This window comes from Pleurodeles waltl, chromosome 12 (genome assembly GCF_031143425.1).
Source record: "Pleurodeles waltl isolate 20211129_DDA chromosome 12, aPleWal1.hap1.20221129, whole genome shotgun sequence".
Taxonomy (NCBI): domain Eukaryota; kingdom Metazoa; phylum Chordata; class Amphibia; order Caudata; family Salamandridae; genus Pleurodeles; species Pleurodeles waltl.
Window position 1 is genome coordinate 68,675,184 of NC_090451.1, and position 22,563 is coordinate 68,697,746.

Consider the following 22,563-nt stretch of genomic DNA (forward strand, 5'->3'; position numbering starts at 1 on the left):
CTTGGCTTCTCCACATTACCAAATTGTTATCCTAAGCAATTCTTTCTTTTCACTTTCCCTCTTTTTCTTCACCATCACATAATCAGTCAAGCGGAATTAGGTTTATTTCCATGGACATTGTCGATCTTTTCAACATGATCACACTAATGTAACATTTCCAAAAACTTCTTCTAGCTCACTGCACCCATTTCACTCATAATAGTTTTCTGTTGTTTATATAACTAGTTTGTCTTGCTGTCTCCGGGTGACATTAGCACAGAGTAGGCAGAATCAATATTTGTGCAGTGTGATAGTGCTTAAGTGCTCAGGCAATATGGCATTTAATAAAACTGTGCTTCGATTTGCTGAGAAGGTAACATTTGATCATACCACAGTGATTTTGCAGTTTTAATTATTTACTAAGGGAGTATCTAAACTCTTGATTTTCAGAAGTGAGTCAGAAGACTTCCCTGAACCTTTAGAGGCTAGGGATGACGATGCCAATCGCTCTGATTTTGCTGCTCACTTGGGACTTAGAATATTTCTAATTATTTTGCACTACTCTGGATTGCAATTTTTGCAGATAGCCTTCATGGAAATGACTGTATTAAACCTCTAAAGTTATACTGCTGATTTACATTTCAATTACCGAGTGGGCCCTTACTAAACTGACTGTAAGTTTGATGTGTTGGGAGGTGCCTTACTTTGGGGATACTTTCTCTCATAAAATCGAGGTTTAACTCTGTCGAAATTAATCAAACCATGGGTAAATTGTTAAGATACAGTTTTGAAGTGTAAATTTGTCAGCGGTCCTCAGGACAAACACATCACTAGGAGCAAGCTCATTACTGTAACTGCAGGTAGCTCGGTGAAACACCTTCTAAGCAAAGTGCATAACATGCCAAGCAATACACAGAATCGAACGAAATGCACATCAACAAAAATAACTACATCCAGTTATCATGACCCCACACACTCAATCGGCAACTCACCCATCTGTACGCCCCATAAAAAATTGAATAACTGCAGGCACCACATTGCCACTGCATAGAATTAGACACTAGTGCTCAATTCCCATAAGTTGAAGCCTAATTTCAAATCATTTGTAAATTTAGAGAGCACTAGAAAACATGTCTCTTTCCAGCGGCATGAAAGACAGGAATCAGTAGGTAGGGAGTGTAGCTACCGGTACACGCAGATGAATCTATACTAAGGCTGCTGTGCAACAAATCATGCTTATGCACAGCTTCCTGCTCGCCACTCCACATTTTAAGTTTGTCTTTTAATCCAACACACCTCACACCTCTTCATAGGGAAATTTACAACCTACGAGACACCAGCCACAAAGTCAGAAAAGGGGTCAGGAAACAGACTAATTTAAGTACTTTGTTAATTTGAATGAAATGAAGGATGCGTCTTATTTATACATAGAAGACATTTCAAACATTTCTTGGAGGGCATCATGATTTCAAGAGGAACGTCACGTTGTTCTACCATTATTTCTCTTTGGGATGGAAGTGTAATAACCGGACAACGGTCCTCTGTTGGTGCCCATTTTAAAGCAACAAATAGGACGCAAACAAAGCTCAACTATTACCCACATTTATTACAGTTACAATTCTTAAATAGTGAGATTGCTTCTTGTGTCATATGGCTGCGATGACCTGCCCCAAAATAGTCTCTTTTACATTTTATTAATGGAAGTATCCAACCACACATTTGAAATATGCGCTTACTTTTAAGATCACGGAAACATCACAACCGTAATAAATGAGAAACGGCCCTATGCTCGTTCACTCCTGATATTCGTTTCTCATGTTAGCTCTCAGTTGGCTGAAATATTTCCTTTTCTGTAGTTAAATATAGAAAACTGTAATGGATTTTTAAAGTGGACTACCTACACTGTAGATACCAACGTTTTTCATCAGCTAGTTTTAAAAAAGTGTACCAATATTTTAGACAACTCAACAACTTAAACAAAGAATCAATTTGCAGACTAACACGTTATGTGCCACTTCGTTCCACACATCAGGCGGTCTGTTTAGTGTACTACTCTTGCAAGTTAGCCAACCCAATACGAACGATCCGCCATACACAAAAAGGCGGTCACCGGACACTGCACGTTTTAGTTTGCTAATTATTTTGATTTGCAAGTTTAGTAAGGAAAACTTTCCGCCTTCCAAAATCTGGCACACTGACAAGAGCAGTGTTTAAACCACAGCAATCCCACTATCCAGTGCCCATTGTACCAAGGCCTTGCTTCATGCCACAGGACTACCCATCAGTCGCTCATGTCGCAGAGAAACCAATCTCTTGTACCACCGCTCCTCTGCTTCAGCCTTGTCAACAAACAAATTTGGATGCGCCAGCGAGTTGTCATCCTGGTATTTTATAGGAATGGAGAAGTTCCCCAGTTTTGAGTCCTTGTCGTCGCTGTTGGACAGGTCCGCAGCAGCCGTCCCTAGAACAGCAGAGTCGTGCTTGGCGTCCTCGGCTTCTGGTGCAGTTTTTGCTTCCCGGCTTGACCTAAACGCCTGTGCAACAAAGGAGTCACTTTCGATATTCTCGATTTCTTTCACTCTCCTAACTTGTTCGGACAGGGAATTCCTTTCTTCTTCTCTCCGCCTTTCTTCCTCCTCCTTTTTCTCCTTCGCCTTTAACGCTTCGTCAGCTCTTGCGGCGGCCTGAAGGACCAGCTGCAGCCTCGCTTTGACCTTTTCCGCCGGGGTCATGTTTTCTATCCCGGGTATCATGCTGTCGGGGTCGATCCGCTTGGTGCTGTGCTCCTTCTCTTTGCCGCGATCCTTTTCTTTCTCCCTCGTTTTCTCCTTCTCTTTGATTTTCCGCCGCTCTCTTTCGCGGGAGTGGCCCCGGGCACCCTTGTGGTGGGATCTGTGGCTCGACACATCGCTGCTGCGGCTGCGGGAGCGCCCGCGCCGCCTCGACCGGCTCTTGGACCTCGACCTCCGGGACTTGGAGGGCTTTCCCCTGTCTCTGGACCGGCTGCGCTTCCTCCGGGACTCGTAGGAGGACGAGCTGCTGCTGGACTCCTGCCTGCGCCGCCGGTCGTAGGAGTGGGAAATCGACGGGCGCTCCCGGGACCGTGACCTCCTCCCGGATTTCTTCCGGCTCACGGTTCTGCTGTCTGAAGAACTGCTGGAAGAAGAACGCTTGTGCCTTCTACCCTTTTTCTTTCGGCTTCTGCTGTCATCGTCCGAGTCTGACGAGTACCGGCCCATTATTGCTGCAGCGCAACGGGTGCGCTCACGGTGGTCTCCTCATCGGCCCGGTGAGGCATTAACCCCGGAAGTAAACGTGCGCTCCCACTATAGTCCTACTTCTGTTTTAGGACGCGCGCAGGGCTGGTAGGCCAAGCCATAGACCGTTGTCGAGTACGTAGTGATGTAATAACGTGTCGCGCAATAAAAGACGCAGCACGCAGTTAGGGATAAACTCAGGGAACTACGGTGCTGGGCGTTGTGATCGAGGGGGCGGAGCTATTCGTCCCGGGGCCGGCTTGTTGACGTAAGGGCGTGACTGTCACTGTTGAAGGGCGGGGCTTGATGACGCGCTGGGATGGCCGGCGCGGGAGCGCGCGCTGACTGACAGTCTGACAGCTAACGGTGCCGGACGCGGAGGCTACCGAGGGTGCGCGGGGACGGATGGCAGCCTGAGGAGGGGCCCGCTTCTCCCGCACGGATTCCGAGGGAAGGGGATGGAGGAACCCGCGCCTGAAGAGGAGGCTGCGGCCCCCGTCGCTGCTGCCGCCGGTGAAAGAAGCACGCCTCGGGGTCACGGTGTGGAGGAAGAGGAGGAGGCCGTGTGGGAGGTGGTTCCGCTGGGGGGTGAAGGAGGTGCTGGAGACACTTCAACAGGTGAGCGGTGGGGGCGTAGCAACATGGGCACACTGGGGTGGTGCTATGTTCATTAGCACCCCGAGAATGTATTCTCACTCCACCGCCTCCCCAGGTTGTACCTTGAGCCCCATGAACCCCGAGGGACTGTCCTCAGGGCCCCTCTTGCGCACTTCTGTTTGCACCCCCCCCCCCCCGAAGTGTCTTGAGCCCTGGCCATGCATGTACTAAATAACCTCCTCCCATGCCACTTGACACTGTGGGGGACATGAGCTAAAAAACGTAGCATCCTGAGGGATCCCAAGAATGTACAGCCCCCACCAGTGTCACATGAAAACCTCTTCGAGCTGCCAGGACCACCCAAGGGTTGCACCCAGAGAGGTACAAACGGGAACAGAGCACACCCCCAGCCAAGGATGTAAACCTGCAATTCAAAACTAGATGGTCCCAGACTTCTGTTGTCGTATTCAATCTAAGGGAACCCCGAAACTGTACGTCGCAGAATGTGCTCTGGCGATCACCTTGCGGTTTGATCTTTGGTTTCCTTTCTTTGGCTTTACGATGAGATTCTTTATCTCTAGTATATCCATACTCATATTGATGTACCCTGCTGCGCCCTCCCCCACCCCAGGGTACTTATTGAGGGCCCCTCTCTGTACCCACACATTTTATATGTGTATTATGGTTCTACCCTTGCCATCAGGCTTTATGGATGTGTTGAGGCTTTTACCCAGATATGTTTTTAGGGTTTCTTTTGCCCAGCTACCAAATCTGAAGTGTGCATTCTAGAGGCCTACGCAGACAGTAAACCTCGAGAAGCATACTCCGGGGTTGTTACCTCTTTCATCAGTGCTTAAAATGGGCAGGTACATACCGGTACTCAGTACCTGTACATCTTTAATTTGAAAGGGACAGTACTCACACTTCTCAGGACCGATGAAATAGGTACTGTACATACGGAGTACCTTTTTTTCTAGAGTTCCATTAAATCACTTCATTACATAGCAGTGTTTTTTTTGTTGTTTTTTTTTAAACATCGCAGCTGTTTATTTTAGTATTATGGAAATAAGAAAGGCACAGGAATTCCTTAAACAGACCTGCAAGTAACATATTTCTAATTACATGGTCCACCACACAGAATGGCATTCCATTGAATTAAAACAGCACTGGTATAGTTGAGTGAATGCTTTCGTGTGTGTGTGTGTGTGTGTATATATATATATATGTATATATATAACTGGTATAGTTGAGTGAATGCTTTCGTGTGTGTATGTGTGTGTATATATTTATTTCAGACGTGTGCTGTTTTCAGATGCATTGCTTCCTTATACTACAGAGCAGCAAGTTTCCCTTCCTTTAGAGAAGCTTATAAAGAAAAAAAAATGACTGTAAGTCTTCTGAGGTGATGTCTAGGCATAATTGAACTATCAACTTCAGGTCCCGAAATCCCACTCTTATAGTGTATTAAGGGGTCGGGGGCAGATTATTAACTGCTACCGAATTCAGCCAATAAACTATTCTGAAACATTACAATGTAGGGCTTCACCATCCAGTCTCATGGACACCCCAGTTTAAATTGCACTCAGGTGTCACCGAATGAACCAGGTTTCTCACCCATGATAAATATTCTTGTTGCCTACTATACTTTCAGTGTATGGCTATTAGTCACTTAACCAGTATCAACATAGCAAGATGTAGATTAATAACCTTTGCATTCTTAATCCTCCAAAATCATTCATGGGGGTAAGTCATTTGTTTTGGGATATTCACCCATTCTCTATTATTGCTGCTGTGCCAGTAAATCGCAAAAAGTGCCTCCTGCACAGCTATCATTCACCACAAAAGAAGTTGACAACAAATCTTTCTATTATATCCCTTCGGCCTCATTTTGCTTTTGCACTTGTTTGACACAATCCTCTTAAAACCATGTTGTTTCACAAAGGCATGACATCTAATTAATTCAACTTATGTTTTGACATACAAACAGTTTTTTCCTTTCATTGCGTAATGTCTCACAAGGCCTGGTGTAGTTGGCGGTGGCACATCCACAAGGGTTATCAAGATACTTAAGAGCATATTCCAAGCAATCAAATAATTATCCTTGTGTGCACGTAAAAGTTCATCCTTTCCTAGCTGTTGCACTGTGAAAGGTAGAACAGCGTGGTTTATCACTTAAAATACAGTTTCACCAGGCTACTTTGTCCAAAATCATCACCCTTAGAACCAAGGTGAGACAGACTTGCATAACAAGCAATCTGAGCAAAAGTCTCAAGTTTTAAACATGGTTCGTCATTCAAATCAGGATTATTTCAAATATCCATAGAATTCTAGGAATTGTTATAGTTTTTGCTAAATTATTTTTTCCCGTCAAGTAAAGGCAGAGTTTAGGCCAGTAATCTGTAAATAGCATCTAAATAATTAAGGGACTACTGGTATACCTTTTATACATTACTCAGGGTGCAGCATGTAATTGCAATTGTAAATAGTTGAAAGAACTCCTTACCAGAGTATGGCCCAGTTTGAGAAGGTGGTTCCAGCACATCCTGCAAATGAGAACACACTTGACCCTGTGCAGTTACCCATAGTCCTGATAATTAACCAAACTACTCAGCCTTTGTGCCAGTAACATATCGCAAACTGGCATCACCATAAAGCAGCTTTTTATAGCGGAATAACTCCAACCACAATTCCTTTATTCATAAGTATATTGATACTGCCAGTTGTTCACCAAAGCAAACACCATTGTAAATAGAGGGCATCCATGTGTTGTAGAACGCTCACTTTACCACATGTGAGATACAGCAGAGTTTCTTATATGCGCCATAATGCCTGTGGAAAAATGAATACTTCATCCATTTCTTCAAGAAAGCATTTGGTGAGATACATTCTAAGCTGCCATCATGTAGGGACACTCTCCTGAATTCAATTTCTGTTGTAGCTTAAATAAAACATCACCTAATTCCTTGTATTCCTGCTTTTCTCTTTAAAATCTCTGCAACTTCTGTCTTGTGATTAGGTATCACTTCAGAAAATCCTACTTAAAATTTTAGTGTCTGACTTAAGCATTGGCAGGCTAGTAGTCCAATAGTTATTTACTTTACTTCAATACCAGTGGTAGTAACTATCACCTTCTACCAAATTGGGCATCCTTCCAAAGAATCATTGTCTACTTCTAGAAGCCTGGAGCAGCATGTCCTCTACAGTATAGGATAGATATAGATAGGGAGCCTGTTCCCAACCGCAGTACCTTCCCATGCTTTTATAGTGGAGGAATAGCCGTCTCGTTGAAAATCTCCTATGACTCTTCAGTGGTCTACTGTAGCCAGATGAGTGTTTATCACTCAGTAGAAATCTAGTAAAACAATGGTAATCTCGCCCTTACTTTTAGTCGTTCCATTAAATCTTCTGCTAACTGTAGTAGTGCAACAGCATCCTTTTATGAAATATCTACCGTATTTCCATTTCCTCCACAATGGTAAAATGAAATGATCATGTATTGAGCTTATAAGTCACTCATTTTTTAGAAAAGCACCACAATTGAATTCCACACTATTGAAATGTTTCTTTTAAGCAAGCAGCAGTCTATTGACTAAAGAATGGCTCCTTTAACTGTAACGTGGGAAAGAGTCATTAACTGATGCCGTTAATTAACTGCACTATATCTTTTATTCATGTTCGTAGACCTTTTTGCCAATGGAGGACGTTTTGACTAAGACATGCTTTAGGTTTGGTGCGTTTGTTGGCGCCTTTATATACACGCTTTGGCAAAGCAAATGGATTCTGACTCAAATTATGATTTACAAACCTCTTCTGTTGGTTTTCTTATATTTGTTTCTTCCTTGGGGAAGACGCTTGACAAGCCTACCAGAAGCAGCAGCACAGGATAGTAGGACTGCTGGGCACTCCCATGGCGAATGTTTCTCTCAGTTATTGTTGTGTATGGCAATTGCAAGGTGTTTTGTAAATTTCAACAGAGCTACTCGATTTCAGTAATAATAACCTAGATTACGTGACACTCTTGAGTATCTTTCTCATTACTTGATGTGACTATATATTTTTTCTTCACATTTTTTATTAGTTGTGTAAAAATAAATATATTGTCATCCAGATAAGTTTTTAAGTCATTGTTAAATTGAAACTAACATTTCAATATAACATTATTTTTTGCTATATATATGTATGTATATATGTGTATATATATATATGTGTGTGTGTGTGTATGTATGTATATATATATATATGTATACATTTAATTAACTTTAATTCAGTGGTACAAAATCAACACGGAGAGTTTTAAGTTTTCAGTCTCTTGGAAGCGTTAAGAGTTGTAAAATGTTATAAAGACTGCATAACCAGGAATCTTGTACTGTCATTGCGTCTCTGGGTTCTTCAACATTTGTAAACAAATTGTCCTTTGACTTTTAGTTTGCCCTGTCATTGCAACCCGTGAATGGTTTTGCAGTACAGGACACAACAACTCTTGTTTTTATTAAGTGTTCTAGATATTGATGCCTCAAACTCTCCAGGGCAAATGTATAAGTGGTGGGCTCGAGTTGCAACATTCAAACTAAATAAGCTGTAGAGATTGCCTTTGTAGATTCCAGTGTCCACACTTAACGATGTGCTATACCCTTGTCATAATAGAATCTAAAGTGACACAATTTCTGCCCTTAATTGGTTCTTATTACATCATTGAGATATAGTGGAAGCTCACCTTTTTTGTAGCTAAAGAGTAACCGCATACACACTTGAGTTATTCGTAATTATCAGGAAAGCTTTTCTTCTTGTAATCTCTATGTGCATCAAAGTTTAAATCGGACTGGTTATTCCATCATATGCCCGAACATGATTATATATTGCATTTTTATCATTTAATAAAGGTAACTGGTACTGTCACATTTTCTGGAGCTTCAAATGTCTTCCAAAAGAAGGGAACGAATTTATAAAACATCACTGCAAAAAACAAGAACCAAAGATGTTTAAAGCTAGTTCAACTTTTTTCCCTTCTAGGGTTCGCTCTGATTTACATCTTATGACGGCTTGTATCGCAGAGCACCTATGTTTGAATAAGTTTGTTCAGCTCATTGCATTCCATGAAATATAGTCTTAAGGGCAATTTGCCCCAGCACACCAATAAACAGTAGTTATCAAATGAGCGGATGCTACATTAAAAACTCCAAGGCTTGATAAGAAGCATGTAGTTAAATTGACATCACTGTGCAAGCATGAGTGCGCGCATTGATCAGAATACGAAATGCACGATACGTGTCACATCCCCTGTTCTCCACTGATAGATTTTGCTGGGTCTCGTCTGACATTTATTTCGTTTTAAAAAAAAAAAACTGAAAAAGGCAAACATGCTTAATTTGGTGATTTTAAATACTGATATTGCATTTCATGATTCACTTTCAAGTGAAGCCTTGGGCTTTATTTGCATCATCCGGTCAATATCTGAGTGCAGGGTAATGTTTTTTACACAGTGTGGTAAGTACATCATTCCCATATTGCACTCGTGAAATCTGGGCCGAATACTAATATAACTTAAACCCGCACTATATGTACTGTGAAGTTTTTTTTTTTTAACTGGTACATTTTTCAAACCAATAACCCTATTTGGGTATCTCGATGCATGGAGAATTTCATTTACATTTTTCAATATTGCATCCAAAATTCGGTATTTGACAGTTATTGTCAGATATTTCCATATTATTATATTCAAAGACTGAAGTTTGTATACCTTGTAGACCTAGAAGTGTTATTTAGCAACACGTCGAGGTTGAAGTATGATAACAATGAACATGAGTTTAAAAAATGTTTGAATGTCTGCATTGTGCAAGTTAAAATAATTACTGCAAAGATTTGCACAGCTTTGCTTTAACCATTATATGTGCGTATTTACTTGGACTTATACCAGAGTGTGTTCATGAAGGTGTCTCGGCATCTGTAAAAGGTTGGGCTCAATGTCCAGATCCCTCCAGAGCCTACAGGGGTCAATTTTGTCTAAAGATTACCTTGCAGAATGTATTTTTGCAAGCAGTACAGTCTTGAAGATGATATGGCAGGTGCTTAACATAATTGTTTCCCTGTTTATCCGGTAGGACTATTAGGCTGAAGATGTGGGATTGTTTTTTTGCCTCATTTCTATGGATCTGGACAAGTGTACTTCCTGGCCACTTTTCAAAGACCTTATTGTGCAAATGTGTTTAAAAACTCAAAGCGGCACCTCCGCTCAGAAGGCACATTGGCTTTAATACAGGTGCTGGGAGACTTTTAGGGCCTTGCGCCTCTCTAGTTTTAGCCTAACAATCAACTTTTTAGTTGTGGCCAGATTAACATTTAAAGTACCTGATTTTGCCAAGCCATATCAAAACCCTCATAGCTGATCTTTACAGTACCATACTTGTATTACATGTTATTTTTCCATTTGATCTGACTTGTAACCCCAGGGATAGAATTTGTAGCCAGAATATGATGGACAGTGTCACCTCGTGTAGCCAAGTCATTGAAAGTTATTATCCCAATTCAGACTTAAAATACTCTGGTCAGTGTTATGTCAGTCACCCAAATTCTTCAAACAGACAACTGTTGACTTTAGGGCTCTTTTGCGTCATACCTAGTTCAGTTCCCCCAGCGTGGGACTTCTTATGTTACTTATCAATAAATCATATTTACGGAGTTGGTGGACGTTTTCTTGAGTAAGAAAACTTTCATCTTTGCAGAAGTGAGAGATCTCAACAATAATGTTTCTCCCAACTGAACACAGATGGGTACCATAGGCAGGCTGTCAAACAGCAAAATGTCCATGCAATGTGCAAAGGTAATAGTTGTTCTTTCAGAAAAAGCTCACTTTTGTTAGGCTTGGGAACATTAACACCACAGATGGAACCTTCTTTTCCTTTAGATCTTGCTCCAGAAGTGCAAACATTAATGTTCAGCCAACTTCTTTGGCAAGGAACAATAAAAATCACCTGTGGTGACAGCAGTTTCATGGGGGATACCGAAGTAAATTCTCTCCCGTAGGACAAGAACACAATCCTTTATCTAATTTTATGGCCACTACTGGGCTATGCTGGTCTCTAGCTTATGACCTGGCGGTGAAAGGTTCTCTAAATTAATGCCAAACATCGAGCTAATTCCAGATCCGAATGGAAGAACAATCGAAAAAGGAATTAAGTGCTTTCTGGTCGGAGATGTGAGCTTTCGGACGGATCAAGAAAGCTCAGTTTGGGCGTGAAGCCCAGAATGTTGCGTACAGAAAACTGTGCTACATGGTCCCAGAGGTGCGGAAGTGAAGTGTGGTTGGTGTGCATAGCGTATCCATTTGAATTTATTCAGATCTGACTGAAAGCTGCAGCATTTTATGCTGTGTTGTTCTAGATCCCTATTGTTTCAATGGGGGAAACAGTTAGAAAGCTGCCTTATTGGCCATCTTAACTTCTGTTTTGTTTATGCCTCAGAAGAACACAACTAGGTATCTTGTTCCAATCTGAAAGTGTCTTAATATGCACCATTCAATTATAACAGTCTCTGCAGATTCCGCTATTGCATTAGAGTAGATGAGGAAGCAAAATGTTTTCTGTGTTAGCATTAAAGTTGTGAAATCGACTGCTTCGATGCATCTTCTTTAAAGAAAACATTTTTTCTTAAATTTGCGCAGCTTCCGAACTTCTCTATTTGAAATCGAAGGAGAAATTAGGCCCATATGTACGAAAGCTTTTTCCCATAGGCACAGAATGGGTAAAATCCTTTGATACATCTGGCCCTTAGTCTTTTGGGTTAAACAAGAGCTTGCAAGTCTGTATCGAAACATAAGTTATGTCCGCTATCTAAGAACAATTTTGTGGATCTTGTTTCGCTTCCACCATTGCATCCTCTTTTGCTTTCAAACACTGTCTGTTGCATGTCATGATTCTACTGGTATGCCTTCTTGCTCTGATCAGTTTTCGAACCACCGCAATAAAGTGGTACGAACAGTTACCACTACTGTGATATTATTGGCTTCATGCCAATTCAGACTCCTCTATAAACAGCATGGGTGTGTCACAAAATATTCTTGTGACCTTGTCAGTCACTGGCAGGAAATCGACTTCTGTCGTAAGGACTAGCTATTTGGCAATGTATTTAAATGAAAATGTTTTATTGCAACTGTATTTATTAGGATCAAATCCAGTGTTGGTATGCCGAATGATTGATCCGGGCATGTGGGACAGGATGGCTGCAAATCCAGCCATTCTCTGATGACGTTTTGGCAATGTGCAACTGTATGCATTCAATTTTACTTTATCCCACTGCTTTTTTTAAGCATGCTTGAGCTTAATTACAGTTGAACCAGCAAGAGAAGGAGGGGGGGGGTATTTATCTGGAAATCACACTTCTAATCACGGTTGGGGCCAGTTCACTAGATTATAATTGGAGATAGAGAAATAATTTTACCCTCTGCTTTTAGCTGGAGAGAGTAAATGTGTTTTTCCTTTATTTTTAACCATGCATCTTTTTTTAACATGTTTTTTTTGTTGCAGTCTATACTTTATTTCCAAATGGAAAATATTCTATTCCGGTTAGACCGCGGCCACAGTAGAGGTCCATCTTTGTTTGCATTGGTGAAGTTCTTGATTACTCTTAAGCATTGTAGTTGGCTTGAATAGCTTGTGCTAGAATTGACTTTTGATGTGGTTACCATCAAATCCCTTCAGGCTCTTGTCTGGCTATGATCTGTGCACTATGAGGAGAGAGGGGTAACCCACATTAAGCACATCAGGAGATAAGTGTTTGTCATAGACATGTTGCTTTTCTGCAGATCTCATGTATGGTCTTCATCAGATTTCTTGGTTCGAAACTAGTGGAAATCGGACGAAGAGGCTTTCGTTCCTGATTTTCAGTGACACTGATTTCTTTCCTTAATTCAGAAAGTTTGGGATTGTGGTAGAGGGTTAAGTTTAGCAAGTGGTTGTGCAGCTTAAATAATAGATTAGCAAGTAACAGAGTACATTGTACAAGGATGGCAGAAAGAGCTGAATCGCTGCTGAGGCTTAGTCGTCACTGTCCATAATAGAAGATGGGTTGAGTGCACTGAAGGCTAGTCTCATCTGAGGCAGTAAAAGCGCATCTCTTTCAGTATTTCCCCAACTTCACATTACCCCGCTTGACACTGCTCCATCGATCTGTTGAGATACCTCACACTTTCAACCTTTAACTTGGCTGTCAAGCTCCTTGCATGTTTTTTCTGTTTGTACTGTACACTCAATTTAGTGAGTCCATAGATCCCAGAATTATTTTATGGTGGGTTCGTAGTTTATCGTAAGTCCTACCCATATACCCTTCCCTTGCCGCCCTTAAGTATTCTGTGGACCTGATGGCTGGGCATGAAGGAACTGTGACAAGACTTTGGCAAAAAAAAGAGAATGGAAGACTACCCTACTATTTACCCCCTTTCATATAGCCTGGGAGTGATAGCCCCATAGCCGATCTGAGCAATCCTCAGCCTGTGATTCTCCAAATGCAGTGCATTTGAACCTGGTAGTTCCCGAGTCCTCCTAGTAGACTTGGCTTATCTGTTTTTATGGCTTGGGTCATTGTGCGAATCCGTGTCCAGTGCTTAGCTTCTCATGAAAATCTTTTCTATAACCAAATCCCTTGCAACCCTAGAGGAGTGAACAATTTCCTGAATGCCTCGGCATTGATTTCTGTCCACTGGATAGTTCCATCTTAACTTCATTGTTGTACTGTCATTAAAGTTTCCAGCAGTAATCTTGTTTGTTTTCATCATGCTCGTTAAGAACGCCTAGGGAGTCTGATGCTAAGACACTACGATGTCAGTCCCTCCGAGATTTTTTGTTGTCAGCTATAGGAAACACTTTCGTTTAATTCTGCATAAACATTTGTAGCCATGCCTGATCCACACAGCGCTTTGATTGGGACTGGAATATGCACACTTGATGGATCTCTGCTGCTCATTTCAAGATCGCAGTCTGGACGTTCTATTGTCACGTGCTTCTTTATTGCAACTCTCATGAAATATTAAAAGACAGATCTCAACAAGTTGTAATCAAACTCTGCATCGCCAAATACTCCATCAGGAAACTTGAGAAAACCTAATGCTTCCAAAGCATGTGAAAACCTATTGCCCTCAAAATCACCAGTGCCAAGTGGTTTTGAGCATGTCCGAGCTGTCTATAGGGTTCCACATGGACTATATGTTGGCGAGCACCGAACATTAGACAGATATGCAATGTGGATTGTTTAGTATGCTGTGCCTGGCACGACAGTGGATGGTGGGAACTCTGGAGTATCTATTCAGACATCTTGTATGCACCTGGTTTGGTGCAGCTATAAGCTTGCATGATCGACCCTCCTTTGGAGCGTTGCCTGAAGCTTGGGTTCTTTAATGAGGATAGCACAGGCTGTGAATAGAACACTGCGGGAACACTAAAAGCACCTGAAGTGGGTGCAGGTTTCTGTTCTTGGATAGATTTACTTGGGAGAAATTAGAAAGTAGCAAGGCTAGATTAGGAGAAGCTAGCCTGTCAAACTTTGGCTCAAGAGCCATCGTGCTTGTGGACACTGGTAGGAGTAATATTCTAGTTATTGACACCCAGGTTCCACCCTTCCAATTCAGCATGCCCCTTTACATGGCACTGCAAGTCTCAGACAGGCCAGCACAAACGTCATCCTCCAGTGGCTGCCAGACTAACCTGTGTAAAATTCAAATCTGTGCTTCACTTATAGAGCCATTCACACCAAAAGTGCCTACTGCCTAGCTGATAAACGTTCTTACTTTTAAGTTGTAATTTAGTTGTTTATTTAAGTTCCCGAAACCAGCCAAAGACTAATCAGTAATGTGGAATTTCTATTCTACATATTCTCCTATCCCACCAACCTGACACATAATCCAACCCATCCTCTAAAAAGTAGGACTTTAAAAAGTTTTTTTATTTTATTTTTATTTTTAATCCTGTTATTTTTTTTTAGCTCAAAATCGTGTAATTTTACAATGTAACTCAAGATTTGTATATTCAACCTTAAACTTTGTGATAAAGGCCTATATATTGCTGCTGCTGTAAACATCCATCCAGACATCTGTACCTCATGGGATATACCTGCTTCCCATGTAGAGTGCTCCACTGCATCCTAGTGATCTCCTCTGGTGTCCAAAATTGAATGAAATGTATTTCTTATGTGGCCTATAGGTGCCATATCTGTTGAGTAATGAAATGTATTTCTTATGTGGCCTATAGGTGCCATATCTGTTGAGTAATAAATAAATATATATATATATATATTACTCAACAGATATGGCACCTATAGGCCACATAAGAAATACATTTCATTCAATTTTGGACACCAGAGGAGATCACTAGGATAATTTTTTTTCTTTTTCAAGGATCAATACATATTTTAAAGCCAAGATGGTTCCGCTGTGTATTCATCTGTTGCTGTCATGTCTTTGCTAGGGGGTGCTGTGATGTAAAATTATGTGGTATTGGGAGTCTAGGCTCTGAAGGTGCAGTTGGTGCTGTTTTGTCAATGCATATTTTGGAAGGGCAGTTGAAGTCTTTGGGATGCTCTTGTTGGAAGAGCAACATTGAGGCAGTGGAGGGTGAATGGTGGTTGACGCAGTGTTTGGGCTGTTGGTGTTGGAAAGGAGTGCTGCTCTAGTTTTCAGGTTGTACTTGCTCAAAGAGCCGCAGGGATATTATTCCAGCTGTGTAGATGCTCGCATGAACAGTTGTGTGTAACGTGTACAAGGAAAGGTCAGTTTGCATGTGATTCACAAGGGATGTCTTATTCGAAAGGTAGTTGATAATGGCAGTTTGTGCTATGTTTGGTGCTAAAGGGAAGTTGAGTCAAGACGCATTCAGTACATATTGAAAGGGAAGTAAGTGCAGTGTTCAGGATGTAGATGGTGACAGCAGCGTAAGTTGGTCATTGTCATATTCAGGCTTTGTTTTCTGGATGAACATTTGGTGCAGTATTGAGGTAGTTGACGCATGTATGTGGTATTAGTATTGCACATGCCTACTGAAATGCAGCCAAGTGCTGTACAGGGTCTAAGGCAAGGATTCAGTCTATAAGTGATTGGAGGGTAGGTGGTTTGCAGACTGTTAGGAGAGTGGTTGTACAGGATTTAGCAGAAATGTTGATGTAGTTGTAGGGCTCTTGACTGGCGATGCAGTTAGTATTGCATCATTCTACATGATCCTAGTTTGCAAACAGCGATTGTTGATAGAAGTTCTTGTGGGCATGGGAATAAACCTTTGAGTAAAGACTGCCAGTACTGTTCTTGTACACACCCTCCATTTATTTTAGAACAAGATTACACGAGTATTATTTTCATGCACACGAAATGTATTGTGTGTTTTTGTAGATTATTGCATCTGTCTGGAAGGGAAAGACCCCAGAGCCGTGTTGATTTGTGACCCTCTCGCTAGGGGTTTCATCTGAGACTGATGTTGACGTCGAAGGTGCAAGGGCTATGGGTGTTGAAGCTGGGGTCCAGTGATTGCTATGCGATGTGTTCACATATCGAGACCAGTGCGTCATCAAGTGAAGAGGCAGAAGCTCTTGTATCAACCTTAATGTCAGTTGAAAGAAAAGAATCAAGCTGCTGAAACCATCAGCTTTTAGGTACTGCACACGATTGAAACCTTTAATGGGCTTAAGGCTGGTTTTGTTATTTCAGAAAACTGAACGGGGGAAGGAAGCGGGGCAGTGATGAAATTTCCTATTGCTTGAGAAACAAATACTTTGCCTGCCTGCGGGTCTTCTGGCTTTTATTCTGTGTGGACTCTTGTGATGGTTGTGTTTAAGGGGAGGGCTGAAGTAATGTTACTGCTGAAGATCACTCTTTGCCTGCTTTGTCTTGTAGAAATGTCTGCATTATACTCCTCTTCTATAGGGATTGTGTTCTTCTTGGTGAGTAGAACTCCAGAAGACTCTGAATCATCTAAAGATGAATGTGTTTATCACGAGCTTGTGGTGCAAATAGAAATATTCACACAGTTGTCTTTGCGAGTGATGTCCAGGAAATGTAATCCTTGCACCCAGGACTGATGGAAAGGCCTGACCGAAAGACTGTCATCTACTGTAACCAATACATTGTATTGGTCTGTCTGACACCTTTAGTTCCATTAAGTGGGACTGTATCAAAGCCATCATAAGAAAGCTAAGACCAGATCACTTGCGAACGAGATCTTCCGATCTGTCCTTATAAAAGAAGATTCCTCACCGGGATTTAGCAGTGCTCTAAATACGCCTGGGGCTGGTTGCATTGCTATTGCAGAAGTGGTGGAAGCATCTCGTTTGTTCTGTTCATTAAAGTGCATCCAGTTTACACTATTTGTAAGTAAAACCCATTTTAAAATCTATGACCCTGACTAGGATGATGCAAGTTGTGTTTATGACTTGCTAAGCATCTACCACCTCTTGGAGTAATCCTTGACTGTTCGACCCGGCTCCACTTGGAATGTGATCTCTACATAGTAATAACATTGTTATTCAATATGCGTAATGTGGTACCTGAGGCAACAGACTGTAAGGACACACAATAGCTCCGACCACGGATGCTGCCACTTTTAACCAATTTGACTAGCTAGCTCACCTGTGTAGGCTGCCAGTGATCACAAAAATCCTGCTAGCAATTCGGGGAGCTAATAAATGTAAATATACATTTTTACCTATCTCTAGTGGTGTGTGTCCTGCAGCAGTGTTCGGTGTCAAACAGAACAAAACTTCGAAAATTGAATGCATCCTATAAATTTAAAGGAAAGGCCCGCAAAGGAGCTCAGCGGTCTGGGTCACATTTAAAAATGAAAGTCAAGTCAGAATGCAGTTCGATAAGAGGAAATGTAGCCGGGGCCCCGCGACCGCGCCCGCGCCCTCTTTCTCTCAGCCGGCATCAGTCGACCAGCTCCCTCGATGCATTTCCGCGTTCCCATAGCAACATGGGAACGCTACGCAACGTATCAGGCGACAACTTCCTGGTCCAAGGACTACAAGAGAAAACGGACTGTACCCAGGACTTAAAGAACGCCACGGAGAAGGAGAAACCTTGCGAAGCGGTAGAGACGGAGATGGCGGTAAAGGACGGATCCAGAACCTCCCGCGGGGCCGACGAGACCGGAGCTGTTTCCAATTGCGGAGAGGAGATGAGGATGCGAGAAGCCCGCCACGACCCCGGAGGGTCGTGGCTCTCGAAGGTACGGTCCCTCCTAGGGACGAGGGGATCACAGAGCTACACGGGCACCGGGGAAGGGAACAGGGGAGGTGGGAGAGGGGAAGGAGAGGTGCACGGAATCACTAGGGGAGACAGAGAGTGAAAAGAAACGGAACGTGGCACCATTGGCAGGTCCCTACACCAGCACAGTGGGACATCCTCACCTACAACCCCTGCTTGCTCCCTCCCACCCTTGTCTAGAAAGAGTAACACCCAGAGTACTCAGAAAGACTTACCCCATTTTTTTTTTTTTTTTCTCTGTTGTTTTGTGGTTTCCCGGAACGCTCAAGGGATCCAACAATCCGAGGTCTTCCAAACCTAAAGAAGGGGACAAGACAGGAAAAGGAAGAGAAGATTAATAAAGACAAGACCAGAATCTTTCAAACCCACAATGAACATAATGAACATTGGATATTCTACACTAAATGTAAAAGATAATAAAAGTACTCTTTAATTTCCACGAATTATACTTACCGGTCTCAGCCTTTCTGTTCTCATGTACCGCCATAGCCTACCACAGCAAGCTAAAGACAACCTCAAAGTACCCAAACATTCAAGAGGTATTTTAGCCAAATTGTGCTCTGGAAGGGTCATAGCAGTTTCAAGTAAATCCATACAAGGGCCTAGATGCTCAGAGGCGGCTGCTCCTGCAGAACAATTGTGCAGTACTACCAGTATTCCAAACCTGGTCTGTTTTACCATAATGATAAAAAAAAAATGCTTCACACTTCTGGGTTGTAGCCCTGCAAACACTGGCATGTTCACATCCATAGGAACATCGGATAAACTGACCAGAGCACGTTACCGTAAGCATAAGATGCTCTCCTCTCTGAGAGCGAGGCAAAAGCTGGTGCAGAAACACTAGTACTAAGGCCTTTCGAACAATGGGTAGCTGATCTCTTGTGCTGAATATTGATGGCTACAGTTGGTATGTGGGCTGAAGCAGGACCAGAGAAGGTGCAAAGTCCTAAGTTTGTGAAGAAAGGATAATCCTTTCTGTTCTTGGCTTGTTCTTTGGACTATGATGAGATGGGAGGTTGTGCTGTGATATTTTGTGTGGTTCCAGTTTGGGCTTCTGCCTGGGAGGTACAGTGTTGATTGCTAGATGGGTCCCAGCGATTGTCACAGTGTTGTCGGGTGCAGTATAGGGGCCATGGCACAGCTCTGCTTTTCTCTCGCTGGTCTCAGTGGCGCCACAGATTCAGTGCGGAGATACATTGGCTGAGCTGTGTATTTTCTCGGCACCGGAAAGCATGGTATTGGGGACGAACCATGACTGCTTCCTTCAGAAATAGCAGGGATTTTAACTGTCTGTTGGTCCCAGTGCTGTTATTAAATCAAAGCAAAGACGAACTGGCAGGGTTAATTTTCTCTGGTTGCTGTTCCAGGGTGTGTCATAGGTCCGGAGTGCTGCGTATTGGCAAAGCTCCTCATAGCTTCCAATACTGGGAAAGCAGAGGGCGTCTTAGGTACATTATCGAAGTCGCATGGGTGCCTCCGAATGACACCGCAGATAGGACTGCAGATCAGGGTGTGCGTTGTAAAACAAGGGTGGATTTTGTGGCCACGTGTGAGTATCTCCTAAAGGTGGGTTTGAGTGTACCATGCTGATACAATTGAATGATGTGTTCCTTGATTAAGCTCCTTGTCTTTCAGAGCTTACACTACCGCTAGGTGTTGAATAGCAGGGTGTGTCTTCCAAATAAACCATTCAGCTACAGATGTCTACACAAGGGAAGGACACTCACAACATTGGCGAAAAAGTAGTTAAGTGCAGCATCCAACATTTCTTTGAATATGCATTCATGCACACAAGGGTATCAAACAAGGATATGGCTGGTTCTCTGCTCACCAACAACCTCCAGGCTCACAAATGGGCCCAGCTCCATCTCAGTACTTTTAAAGAATTCCCGCCCCACCGTCTTCAACCATCAAGTAGGAGAGAATGCCTTTGTGGCCAGCAGGCAGCCATCAGACGTGCTATGCACAGTGAGACCTTGTAGTGGTACACTGCGCGCCTCAGTAAAGTGCCTCGCATCGAGAGAGAACGCAATGCTCGGTTCTGTTAGTGTCTTTGAAACCAATGCAAGGTCAGAAGGATGCATAAAACCAAAAACATGGTTCTTGCGCCAGAACCTCCAATTATGACGACCAATAATTACATTTTGTGTTGTTGTTTTCTTCCATCATTACTATACTGTGTTTTCGTGGCTTTCCCGGGCAGTGTGTGGGCTTGCTGTAAGTAAGCCTGTTCGCTGAGTCACTTGCATGTGGGTTTGGAAACGCAGGTGACGGAGCTGGCTTTTCAGACTCTATTCTGCCACCTAAAAATCGAAAGAAGCCCCCATTTCCAGGGTTGATTGCAGAAAAACAGATCTGTGCCTTTAAGGATTCCCAGCTCCTGTTAGCTTAACTTTAAATGTTTTCTCATTGCACCTGTTTTCTGTAATTTGGCACAATGCTGATTTTTCGCATCTCGGAAGCCAGCCTTCTTTCCTCCTACTGTACCCGCAAGACTGTTTACTGGGACTTGAGAAGCCTGGAGGCTTGGGCGAAACTAGGGCAGGGATTGTATCCCTGTCACACCTCTTCGCCAGCTTTCATCTTTTTTGCCTTTACCTTCTATAGCAGTGCCTAAAGCACCTAGTATGGATTGATGAAAAGCAATCCCAGTGTATTACTGCAAGGGACCGAATTTGAGGGGTTAGTATTACGTCACAGCTGTTGAATCCACATTAGATGTGGCTGAAGCATGTTTGGCACCCATCGTTAGCTCAGTAGGTCTTCTCTGAGTGACTTATCAGCCAGGCTAATTCTGTTTCGCATCAGCTCTAGGGTCACCTTCAAATGCCTACCTGGTATTAACAGGGCCATCCACGTGAAGGGGGGTAAAAAAAACGTTCTACCTCCTTCAACAAAGTAACCATGCTCATCAGTTACGGGGTCCCCGAGCGTGATAGTAGCTACTGCTGGCTTTTTGTTTGCTACCCTTAGTTTGTCATTTGCCTCCCCTGGTCTCACTGGTCACTGAAGCAGCAGCAGTAACGGTTACTAGCAAGCACTGGCAATACCAATGGGTCTGGCTTATGACCGCACTGTCAAAGCAGACCTGAAAATCCATGTACATGAATGGCTGACCTCACTCCCATCTGTGCTGTGGCCAGAGAAAAACATCAGAAATTATCAAGTTATCTATGATAGTTTTAATAGCGTTGCAGAGGTATGTGTGTGCTCCTGAAAGTTCAAGCTAAGGCTCCTGGACAAAGAAACAAATGATCGAAGCTGTGTGGAGGGAAAGCACATTTTTATGGAAGCACACAACTTCCTTCCAAAGCATTTACTCCTGGTTCCCAACATATGGGTGGAGCCAAAGCACCTTTACTGGTGGTTCGCACATAATTGTCTTGCAACAGCTGCACTGTCAAGCCAGACCATCAAAATGGCTCCAAGAGGAATGCTTATGGTCTGACTTGATAGCACGGCTCTCACCAATTATGTGAGAATCACTGGAGAGTGGCTTTGGTTCCACTAGTATGTTTTAATTAGGCAGAAGTTTAACGTAAGCTTCGCACTTGTATAATGCACTACGCACCCGTTAGGGTCTCAAGGAGCTGAATGCATATCACTGTGGAACCCCTCCTGGCTTTTCCCTGTGAGGTGCCCACTCCTGGGCAAGCCCTAGGGTTAAGCCAGGCATCCAAGCGCTGTCAGGGCCGTTGTGGAGATTAAGCAAACTATTGCCCAGAGTTACAGAGTGGGACCCATTAATTAGATTAGGCACGGTGGTGAGAATTATCTGGTCCAAGGGAATTGAGCCCAAGACCCACCGAGGCGGGAATTGAACCCTGGTCCCGGGCCAGATCTGTGCATCAGGGTCTGCCGCTCTAACCATTGTGCCACACTTCTCCACAAGTTGTGTGCTTCCACAAAAAAAGTGCTTGCCCTTCACACACCTGTGCTCATTTTGTTTATGTATCCAGCTGCCTTAGCTTGAACCTTCAGGGGCACATGCATGCCATTGCAATGCTATTAAAGGGTATTAGATAAGTATATAATGTATGGTGTTTTTCTCTAGCAGCTGCACAGCTGGGAGGATGGCACATGGGTGTTTAGCTCCAGCTTGACAGTCCAACTGTCACCTGACGTTTTAACCTACCCCAAATATTATTTACGGTCCTTTCCTTGCACCCAAATACATATCTATTCCCATAGTGTATACCTGTAATGCTGCACATTACTGACCCCCAAAAACCAAGACGTTCTCTCTAGGTTTGGCTTAACAACATTGTGAATGCAAATCTGAACCCAGTGCATAAGTCCTTAATAATAAAAAAAAAGTTAGCGGAGTCATATACACTGTATAACATGGATCAACAAAAACAACAGTGCTGCGTGAAAAGTGATCAATCAGTGCCAGTGGGTGCAATAAAATATAAAACGTGTTCCAGTTACAAGATTAATACAACAAATGGATAAAATTCAGATCAGTAAAAAGTGTTGATGGCGTCACATGGGGAC

General features: G+C 42.9%; 2 protein-coding genes across 5 annotated transcripts in view; one reads left to right on the plus strand and one right to left on the minus strand.

The window, feature by feature from the left end:
• Positions 1-1,567: 1,567 nt before the first annotated feature.
• RSRC1 (arginine and serine rich coiled-coil 1) lies at positions 1,568-3,347 on the minus strand. The gene has a single exon (XM_069217491.1). The coding sequence runs from the start codon at positions 3,216-3,218 to the stop codon at positions 2,241-2,243; it is 978 nt and encodes a 325-aa protein (XP_069073592.1). The 5' UTR covers positions 3,219-3,347; the 3' UTR covers positions 1,568-2,240.
• Positions 3,348-3,385: 38 nt separating this feature from the next.
• Positions 3,386-22,563, plus strand: part of PIP5K1C (phosphatidylinositol-4-phosphate 5-kinase type 1 gamma) — a 199,937-nt gene continuing 180,759 nt past the window's right edge. The window contains exon 1 of one of the 4 annotated variants that reach the window (XM_069217487.1): positions 3,386-3,854. In XM_069217487.1, coding sequence (XP_069073588.1) covers positions 3,695-3,854 — 160 coding nt within the window. In that variant the 5' untranslated portion in view covers positions 3,386-3,694. The remainder of the gene's footprint in view (positions 3,855-22,563) is intronic. The other 3 variants (XM_069217488.1, XM_069217490.1, XM_069217489.1) reach the window with 3 other exon arrangements.